Source organism: Amblyomma americanum, chromosome 10, assembly GCF_052857255.1.
Source record: "Amblyomma americanum isolate KBUSLIRL-KWMA chromosome 10, ASM5285725v1, whole genome shotgun sequence".
Lineage (NCBI taxonomy): Eukaryota > Metazoa > Arthropoda > Arachnida > Ixodida > Ixodidae > Amblyomma > Amblyomma americanum.
In genome coordinates this window covers 63,171,859-63,182,942 of record NC_135506.1, presented here as the reverse complement: position 1 = coordinate 63,182,942, position 11,084 = coordinate 63,171,859, and the positions used below count along the sequence as shown (strand labels likewise).

The following is an 11,084-nucleotide window of genomic DNA, read 5'->3' as shown; positions in this document are numbered from 1 at the left end:
GTGTCCAAGTGAGCAACGACAATTTCGACTACAGCATATAGAGTTCAGTAAGCGACAGTTGGTCGACTGAAATGAAGGCTAGGCGAGAAATGCCGGAGCTTTTCTAGAGGTTGTTGACATAAAAATGTGCCCAATTTTCCAGTCGCTTCAATTCGTGAACCTGCTGGGAAGACCGGACCCTCCCAAGATACCTCGCGTACTCGCAAAACCTCTCGCAGCAGTGTACACTCACACGGCCGTGGGTACAAGCTTTCGGATTTAGCACAAATTTTCGCAAACTCTGCGGTCGAAACGTCATTGTATCCAGCGCAAATAATTTTCAATTCAACAAAATTCAGTGCTCAGCGAATTTCATTTTAGCGCACTTTTTGAAAAACACTAAATTACTGCGTGCTGGTGAGGAAGCATAATTCTCGTAGACGCGCACTGGGTTTATTTTGCTAAGCTGCCGCCGCTGGAATCGCATAACAGCGCAGCATCCGAATCCCCACGAAGTCGTAAATTTCCCAAACGAAACAGCGGAATGTCTTATCTGCTTAAGGTTGATGTGGCTGGCTATAGCCTCCGACGTACCCGTACACACTGGGCAGTGCACACAACTTATTCGAAGTCATAGCCGTATCGAGGGGCTGCGATCATGGAGCACAGCAAGTACTTTTCTTCACTGAGTGACAGAGTTCTTCGGTACGAATAACAATGCTGCGCACGAAACTTTAAAAGAAGCTTACTGCGTTCTATCATAAGCACTGAGTACATTAGATGAAGCTGCTTTTCGGTATCTAGAAATGAACCACTTCGTGGACATTTCCAGAAAACCGTAATTTTTCTCATCTCGTCAAAGTCACTCGATGAGAGCTAATTTTAGTCAAGTGAACATCGACTCATGCGAACATCTCACTCGGGCCCTCACAAATTTTGTTTGAGGGGTATTTTCATACTTGTATTTTCCTACATATCCCTCAACTAGCCGTAGAATTAGGTAAAACTGTTGGATTCATATATAGAATTAGTAAGTTTATTCTTCTATTATCATACTGTGTACTAGTATGGGGAACTACTACTGCTAATAATTATGACCTGTTGTTAGTATTACAGAAAAAGGTATTAAGACTATTTGAGAATTTTCACGGTAAGGTACGCGATCTTTCTACTGAAAATATATTTATCAAACACACAATGCTTCCAGCCACACAGATATACTGCTACAAATTATTGCAACACATAAACAACAGTAATCTATACCTCACTACTTAAGGTCACAGTATGTCAAAGTACTCCCTTCGTAAAGAGCAAAGAATACCAGTAACTAGAACCAGCTACGGCCTACGGACCTTAAATTTTCACATACCGCATTTATTAAATATTATTTCAAGAAAAGTCGACTTTCAACATCCCAGATATGAACAATATGTCAAATAATGTTTTATAAACCACTCCATTTATTTTCTATTTTTCTTAATAGTTCCAGCCCCAGCCACCATGACTTATATATATATATATATATATATATATATATATATATATATATATATATAAACACTGTATATGCTATACGAGATGCCATGTTGCGTATTCTTAATATGCACGTATACATATACATTTTTTTTAAGTGGTACTATGTTCATTTCAACATGTGTAAGTAATATATGTATAACTTGTGTTTTGTTAATAATTTGATCACTTTTCATACAATTTTCATATCGAATGAACATTTTTTGCCTATTTGTACACATTTGTACTGTATATATCCACAATATATCTTTAGTATTACTACCATGATGTATTTTGCGCGCTCTGCAGAAATTGCTACCTAGGGCAGGAGCCTCTGTCAGGCCTTCTGTCTTTAGCTCCTGCTCCAGTTTCACTGTAAAAATCAAATAAAGAAAAAGAAAAAAAATACACATGGCACACATTTTATTTCTCATTTCAGATTAGCGTTACCGACGCCTGCACAGTTTTCCGTGCCTTGTATTTCTTGTGTTGTAGCCGTGTTTCGTGGTAAATTGTGCAGTCGGTCGCTGTGTGGTTTTACTTTCTTGCACGAGAAGGAGCAGCCGGTGCTGCTCATAGGCACTAAACCTGTCCTTTCAGGTCCATGAAAACCAAAAAAAGAACACCTGTCTTGGGCGGCAGCTGAATTTTTTTTAACGCACAAAGCATGTAACTCGGCGTACCGTTCGAATAGACGAAGCACTGAAGAACAATTGCCTTGAAATCCAACTTTTTGTGTTCTACTTTTGTTTGTAGGCTTGCTATCGTTATTTTCTTTCAAATGGATTGCAAAAAGCAGGCCATTTGAGGTTAACTCATTTCCCGACTTGCGTAGAGCAGATTGAGCTCCATTCATGTGGTTGTGGCTTTGTGAGGTTATAGGTATTAACGAAAAGCCTCAATGCGTACAGTGGCTGCTGGAAAGTGTAATGCAATGCGGCATGATGGCAGCCTTCTTCACGGAGCGGCCTCTTTGCCGTTATAAGGACCGAAGCTGCCTTGGCTGCGCGGGTCTAGAGAACTAGTGCCCCTCCTGCTGCCTGGACGGCCCGTAGTGCTCTTCCTGGGACGTCACGCACGTTGCATTGCCACCCAGGTTGTGGCGCCGATCCTGGGTCAGCGAACAGATGCCTGCGAGGAACGGTTTGTATGACGTATTTGGTATCGTAAAGTTATTTGTTAACTACTGAAGGAGTTATCTTTCACCAATCTGCCAGCAATCCCTCTGTCATAATACTTGAGTCTGAAAATCAACTAAGCTCTACCAGTCACGACGGATCAGTTTCCTACCACACCTCTCTCAGCACTCATGGAAACGCTTAATAAAGTACCGTCATCATGTGTAGACTAGTTCAGTGCCGTGAAGTTTGTTTAGAAGCCAGAAGGCCTAATTCAGTACTGCCCGGTTTCCATGATAAAGAACGAAGTTGTTTAAAGAATCATGTGACAGTGCGGTCGTCTCGAAGGTGGGAGGAACCGCCTATAAGCGTCTTTTTTTTAGAAGCGCAGAGTATTATCTCGTAAATTACACGAAACAGCGCGCGAACAAACAGAAGGGAACATGAGAGGGCTATGTTGTGCACCAACACGCTGAAGTTTGAAAAGAACCTCTGAACATGGTATATTTGCGGAACAGTTTATGAGCATTCAATTCTCATACCACTGATCTCTGGCAAACACAGGCGGATATCTTTCGAAGTGAAGGCGAAGCCCGATGCCAGGGATAAACCCCAACCTGAGCCCGGCAGTTTCTAAAGCATCCAGAAATTTTCTGTCAAATTGGCTTTAAAAAAAACTAAGGCTGCGATTTAGACAAGTTGGTAGTGACTAAATTAGGCAGGCAGCACTTTTACTGTGTGGAGTTTGTTTCGGCCTGCACCGCTGTGCTGTATAGGAGACTGAAAACCCTTTCCCTATTTTTCCTTAAAGAATCTGCCCTCAGAGGTATTTGAAACAAATTCGATGCATTTGGAAGGCCTTCTTTTCTGGAGGCCTCAGACCACTCAACCACCGCCGCAGCCTCCCACGCTACGTGTTGTAATTGGTACATAATGCTGTGAGGACACTAAGTCGTCGTCGTCTTTGATGACGGTCACTTAACTGGGACACTGAGGAGAAACTGGAGCTGGCCTATAACGTCTGTGGACTACCCGCACTGTAATGGCAAAACATAACTCTTCTGACGAAAATAAAAAGTGAAAGCTAAACAAAGATCACAGAATGAATGACAGGTATTGACGCCACACGCCATTAAAAAAACTGTATAGGTCTTGATGTCAAGCAATTTTTATTTACAGATCTCTGAGGCTGCACGACTTGAAGACTTGCCGTCTTGGAGTCCCCAAAGCACTCAACGCCATCATCAATGTCACAGTTTTGAACCGTGTAGGGAGGAAAATATAAAAATTTAACCCCATATATATGGGCTATAAATACGCTTTTCACTTACAAGTGCCCATGGAGCCACAAGGAGTCAAACTGTCAAATTGAGCATGACCAGAATATTTATAGCCAATCTTGTCATCGCGAGAGTGGGCGTTAGCACGAAATGAAGTGCACTAAATGTGTAGCGCATCTATAAAACGGCTAATAGACGATGCTAGCTGCACAGCGGTATACGTCAAGGCATTTCGATGCTATAAACGTGGCCCAGTCTTCGCCTGCCTCGGTGCTTCAAAATAGGCAACGCGCACTTTTCCTCTGGCTGCCTTTGCAGCTTGAGGAGCTTTCCTCATCAGGCGCTTTTCTTAGTTGCACCGCATGCTAGGCTTCCTTCAACGTCCTTCGTGCTTTGCGTGCGGCTGCGTTCAGTTGCTTCTGCTTTTTACGATGGGCAGCCCGCTTAGTGGCCAACGCTGCTTTTGCGGTTTGACGCGCTACAACGGTCGTCAGAGCTTCGTTGGCCTCGGCGAACCCTTTGGTCGCCTTGGCTGCTTTCTTACCTTTTTGTGCAAGTACACAGTCGAGCTCCTCTTTCTAAGGGTGTGGGAATATTCGATATTTTCGACTGGCGAATCGAATACTCTCCTATACGATTCGCTAAACGAATCAGTTTGCGCATAGTTAAAATTATTGGAAACGAATCGAATATTAAGTCAAGTTCTATAATAGCTTTCTAATAACTGAGACAAATTTCAAGTCGGGCACGCCGCACTTTTCTTCCACGGCGTTGTCAAAAACAGGGCCCGCTCCGATGTGGCATAGTATGCTGCCGAGAATAGGCTGCGCGTTCAACGCGCCGACGTGATCCAGTCATGTGGCAGCGTTCACAATGCTCAAACATAAGGTCTCGAAGACTTTTCGACGCGGTAGCGTTAAGATAGGTTCAGCAAACCCTTGCTTATTGCCTGATGTCGGAGGCACAACTATTGTCCCTCTCATAAACTGAGGTGTGGCGTTAGTTCATCGTCGTCGTCTTCAGAAGCAAAAGTAATTTTCCGAGCCACAAAAATGACAATAACCGAGTTACTATAATGACTTCTTGCTACGTGCCTCATAGTGGAGACCACTGTTGCGCCTTACCATAGCTCCGTGAGTTAGAGCGCTGTAGTTAGATATTCTTTGTTTCGCATGAATATTCGGTTCCTACGAATATTATCACAGGTAGTGAACAATCATACCAATATTCGATTTGTATTCTCTTCGTGTTTTAGCTACAATATTCGAATTCGATTTGGTTGCGAAAAGTATTATTCGCACACCCATACTTCAATCTCGTGACTCAAGCGGCTCAACTGCGCACCCATGGGGGAAGTGCTGCTGGTGCCAAGCATTTCGATGCACGGAAATAACGGATGAAATATAAGGGAGGCGTGCTACACTGGTATGTCTCCTCTACGCTAACACTCTTCAGGGCCACACAAGACACACCTCATTGCAACTATAATGATTGAAAGCGTATGAAAAGTGGACGGGGAGCATTCCGGCGGATTGCTCGGGTTCGTTGCGACTGCATATACCTTCAAGGCAAGGGCAGTGATCCGGATAGGCTCCACCCTTGACCTGGAATTCGGTGCACTGTTCGCCCAGTGCGGCCCGCGGCTGGCAGGTTCGGCTGTGGTCCCGGCTCAGCAGGCAGCACAGCTCTGGCCGGCAGTGGTTGCCGTTCCGGCACGGACCGCCGATATCATTTCTCTGGGTGGGAGAGAGAATGCAATTTTATTTCTGGCGCCCAGTTTGGAACTGACATGTTTCAGAAATTCCTTTCGCAGAACGGGACGGACGGATTCGGGGAGGAGGTATAGCCAAACATCTGCCGCTGCCAATTAGGCAAGTAGGTCATGGACGTGCTGGACTTTGAGCGGCGGATAGAAGTGGTCGAGTTTCGTACTTGCTGGAGCAAGTCAGCAATGCATTCTGTGTCCGCTTGACTCTGAAAAATCCACCTACTTCCTGCTGGAGAAGCGATGAAATTCCGGAACCGCAACGGGACAGCCGGAGGACAAGCAACGTCTTTAGCCGTACGTTAGATCCCCATATTAAAGAAGTGCACAAGGGATAATACAAGACCTTGGAAAATGATGTTTTTATGTGCCGAAAGGACTCTATTGCTTGCATTATGTATTTTCTTGAATTGTCGCTTTGACATGTTTTCGTGGGCTTTTCTCCTTTTGTTATGGAACTGCTAAACATAGTTTAATGATCATGATCTTGGTGTATCGGTTGTGCGGTGCTGTCACCAACGTATGGCTTCGGCAGGCTCCCATGTGTACTGAGGCTTAGATTTTCTTTCAAAAGAAGAAGATAAGTGATTGCGGAGATGGTTACGTGCATTGTCACTCTAGAATATATATCGGCGCATGCTTGCATCAAAGCCTCGCACTGGCGAAGAGGAAGTCGTTTTGGTCTCCTGGAGTTTCTCGCTGCCTGCGCCACCACCGGATTTCAGCTCCCGGTTTCAAGACTGGAGCCGACGTCCCGTTCTGCGTAGACACTGTGCCCCATACCACATCTATGATGCCATGGTACGATTGAAAAGTGATCTCGATAGAAAGCGTCTTTTTTTCCCGTGAGCCCAGTTTTTTTCAAGCCGCCGCAGTGGCTGAGTGGTTACGGCGCTCGGCTGCCGGCCCGAAAAACACGGGTTCGATCCCGGCCGCGGCGGTCGAATTTCGATGGAGGCGAAATTCCAGAGGCCCGTGTACTGTGCGATGTCAGTGCACGTTAAAGGACCCCAGGCGGTTGAAATTTCCGGAGCCCTTCACTACGGCGTCCCTCATAGCCTGAGCCGCTTTGGAACGTTAAAACCAATTTTTTTTTCAAATCACAAATTTTCGTTGCATTGACTGATGACTGGGATCATGTTTCAATGAGAGGACTGGGAGGATGTTTCAGATAAGTAGTGCCAAAGAACTGAAAACGAACATATTTTACGAAGATTCTAATAGTGCAGGGTGGCAAGCAGTTGTCTGCCGTGTATCGTAGCACTGCCGCTCCGAGCGGCGCTTCCATGTACTACATTCTGCCCTGTCCGAGAGTAGTATTTCTCTCGACATCTCGTTCCGGTTATCACCTCGGCCGCTCCGGCCGGCTCCCTGTATGCCTAGAGGGCACTGAACTCCCTCCGCTTTCGTACCCTTTCATCGCGTGGCTGTCTTAACTTCCTCTTCTACTCTTTCCACCCAATAAGCAGCTCTTGGTGCCTCACTTGATTTTGTATCATACCGAGGCCGGATAACACTTCATAATCCTCGCCAGTTCAACATATCTTTTTGCGCTACCGGTCGAAGAACTAGACAAGGAACAAGAAATAACACCGAGAAGGTCGCAGACAAATACGTACTCAAGCCCAAAAAGACTTCACGCAATCTAGCCAGAAGACTATGTGCCACAATGCACATACTGTGGCATAGTGGCGGACCTGTACCGCATGGTATAGATCTGCGAAGGCATGACAGAAATAGAAAGGCTAGAAGAACCCACTATTGGGGATCGGTGGGAGGAAATGCTTTACTGCTTATACACGTAAGTTCAGCAGGGGCTGACCGAAAGGACAAGAGCCACAGCAAGGTCCAACGAACTCCTGGTATAGGGCACTGGACCAACAATTTCAGGTCCAATTAAAAAAAGTTTTCATCATCATCATCATCCGCATATTTTTAATTCGCTACTGAACGAAGCTAAATTACTTGAATTTATAACGTTATCGAAGAGCAAATCTTCACGTTGAGAAATGTCCTTTGTTGATTTATTTAAAGTAAGTATAACGTAGTTCCATTTTATAGCTCATAAGAAAGCCCGCGAGATTTGAATTCTAAATTTTCAAGGGGCTCGCGCGCATGCTTTGAGAGGGTAGCGCCCTCAAACGAGCCCCAATTGAAGAGACTCGGTTACGCAAAGCTGCTATGGATAAACAGGCCACGGTTCCAAAATGAGCGCGGGCACTTCGTTCCGTTAGTGCCATGATCATGCAGCAATATCACGACCGTGCTGGGTAGCTATAAATAAGCTGTGTCTAGGGGCTCGAATTATAGACTTTTCCTTTATTAAAATCCGACGTAATTTTGCGCGCTTATTTCGCAATCAAATGTTTGGCATTTCTCGATGAGTATTATCTATGCGTACGTCAGAGCTATCTGAGTTGCTTTTTTTTTTGGTAATATACGGATCTGGTAGGCTGTGCGGTGAGAAGCCACTTCCTGTTAATCTTGGCTTGTATGTTAGCACCAGCCGTGGGTGTGCTAGTAACTAATACTACATGGTCGTACTTAGACCTGTGGCTGTAAGGGCAAATGCTATCGCATTAGAGTAAAGTGAGTGTTTGAGTCACGTTGTCAGTGTAATAAAAAACGCAAATTGAAGATCATTTTTCAAGACTATTCAACAAGCAAACACTCCAAAGCCAAGTGCCTTTGTAACTAGCCGCATTCAGTCAGAACCACTTCAGCTGGGCGTATTAATTGAACATGTATTGATTTGCGTTACGTTCATAAGATCGCCCCTGGTGAATTTTGTTGAGTGTCAGCTTCACAAAAAAAAAAAAATCTCAACATCCACGCTTGAAATTCACAGGCTTATGAGGTGAAGCGCTGCAAAACAGCTGACGTGGCCCCTTATCGAAGTGTGCAAGCGGAAGAAAGTGGCCGGTGCCACTTTGTGAATAACAATACAGCCCCTAAGGCATATGATGCGAAGGAAAGATAACCAATAGTCGTTAAGAATCACAAGACGGCTCGTGCGTGTTATATGCACAAATGTGGAACTAATTGAGAAGGCTGAGTCCACGCTGTACTGTATCAAGTTGAAACAACTGTATTTTTAAATACAGTTGTTGTTAAATACTTAAGTTGTGTGAAATAGACATACACAGAAGAAGGATGGGTAGCTGGGCGAGTTGGTTACAATTCATTGTGAGTGGTACAGCGCTGACTATACGACGGACAGAAGCAAGGAGCGCTCCTCTGTGTTGTCTTTTTTTTTTTTTGTCCGTCGTCTAGTTCGCGCTGTGCCACCCACAATGAAATAGAGTTTCGCTCACTCATACCATGCTCAAAACATGGTCTACGTGCGTTATGATTGAAGGATGGCATAAAAAGATAATACTCTGTTTTTAGTGCCTTAGTTTGATTAGCTTTTATTTTCTTCAGTTGGGACCGAAATATGAGCTCCGGAGAGCTTTATTACGCAGTGTTGCGCTCTAATTTAATAACGTTCCCCCCTCTTCTCTAAGCGCCGCTTTATTACACTTTGGCGACGGCGGTAGTCAGAGAAACACTGTCATGGTTCATGGAACTGGGGAGAGGAAGTCGTTGTCTTAGAAAATTCCCGGGCCGTTCAAACCGGACATAATACGAATATGAGAGGAAGCTTGATTAGAGCGACATGTTGATGCCGTTCGGAGTGTTCTGTAGCCATGGGTATGGGTGAGGGGTGTGGTGGGGTGGCGAGGCGGGGCGAGATATGGACGTAGGGGTGCGGCGATGACAGCGTTGGTGTAGCCGCGTGCAATAAGCAGTCAAGAGATGTGGGGACGCGGTGTGTGTACAAGACGCCGGCGACGACCAGGAATGACCAGGGGTTTACTCCTGTGGCAATGTTGTGCAGGGTAGGAATGCGTCGCGCCGTGTAACGCACGATCCCTCTTGCGTCAGTCATTGATATTTAGTTATGCAGACACAGGTAAGGCGGTTGTGGGCGCAAGAGTACGGCGCTGACTTGTTGAAGTTGGCGGATTCAGTAAACATTCAACGGGTGTTGGGGTTGGAGTAGGGGCGTAAGGTTTCAATGGAACAACAGGAGAAAACAACACACAGCGAGAAACGCACTGACGAAATATGCCTAGAGATAGGAATGTGAACGCGTTTTCTAGCGTATGCACTGCAGAATAAACTGTTATGTCTATAGTTGAAGCATGAGAAACTCGAGGCTTATTATTCACAAGCACAACAGGGTTGACGACCTCGAAGCAACGAATAATTCGAGGTAAATATGTCAATACCAACAGAACCTCGCCCACCTGTTTCGGGTCCTGCGAGAACATCATGTCACGCTGTTCGATATGCTCACGACTGAGCTCAAGACCATCGCCGAACGCCGTGCAGAGAAGCAGCAGACCAAGGACACACCGTGCACTATTTAGGATCACCATCGCAGAACCCTCGATGCTGCCTCCCGTTCCACGTAGGCAAGATCAGCTTCTCGGCCGTCTGCTGCGCGACTGCTTCGTCAAACGCCCTTACGAATACTTGGGTCGGTGCGCTGAATGCAGACGGCGATCTTGACAGTGACCCGGCAGCCGGCGAAGCACGCTGCGAATAGAAGTACACGTCGCTTTTGCTGTCCAGTTTGTAAACGCAAAAAAAAAAGACAGCAAAATCGAGTGAGGGCAAGCGGGGCGTGTGCCTCTCCTTGCCCTCTCCTTGGCATCGGGCAGGACAAAATAAACAAGTGCAACCCTTTAACCGCCTCTCTGCAGTCCTTGAAGCTACCAGTGCAACAGGAGGAACGAGTTTAGATATAAAGAGACTTCCGGAGCAGCCTTATCAGAACTTGTTGTCGGACCAGTTGCTTCGTAGTTCTAAATCACAGAGAAGAGCGCTACGCAGACGGGCAGGCACGGAATGATGCAGACAAGCAGAGTGGCATTGCGACGTTTTCGAGTGCGACGAAGAAGCTCCTAGCGAGAAAACCGGGGTCAAACGATACTTTTCGGAGCAAAACAGGTGGATTGTTCTTTTTTTTGTTACCAGCTGTTCGCGATGCCCTTTTTTTATATCTGCGTTGCTTAAAAACAGCGAACTTTTGAGATAGAGCACTCAGAACGCCAACCTGCCTCGGTGGCTCTGTGGTTAAGGCGTCCAGCTACTGAGCCGGAGTACCCGGGTTCAAACCCGACCGCGGTGGTCACAAGTCGGCGGAGGTGAAACGCAAAAACCGCCCGTGTTCTGCGCGATGTCGTCTTCAGCCTGACTACGCCCACTGCAGGGCAAAGGCCTCTCCCATGTCTCTCCAATTAACCCTGTCCTTTGCCAGCTGCGGCCACCCTATGCCTGCAAACTTCCTAATCTCATCCACTCACCTAACTTTCTGCCGCCCCCTGCTACGCTAGCATTCTCTTGGAATCCACTCCGTTACCCCTAATGACCAGTGGTTAT

General features: G+C 46.0%; 1 protein-coding gene across 1 annotated transcript; it reads right to left on the bottom strand.

Moving 5' to 3' along the window:
• Positions 1 to 1,898: 1,898 nt before the first annotated feature.
• Positions 1,899 to 10,232, bottom strand: LOC144106698 (uncharacterized). Its single transcript, XM_077639540.1, has 3 exons — positions 9,947 to 10,232; positions 5,451 to 5,625; positions 1,899 to 2,622 (listed from the first exon to the last, which is right to left on the bottom strand). The coding sequence occupies exons 1-3, from the start codon at positions 10,076 to 10,078 to the stop codon at positions 2,513 to 2,515; spliced, it is 417 nt and encodes a 138-aa protein (XP_077495666.1). The 5' UTR covers positions 10,079 to 10,232; the 3' UTR covers positions 1,899 to 2,512.
• Positions 10,233 to 11,084: the final 852 nt, after the last annotated feature.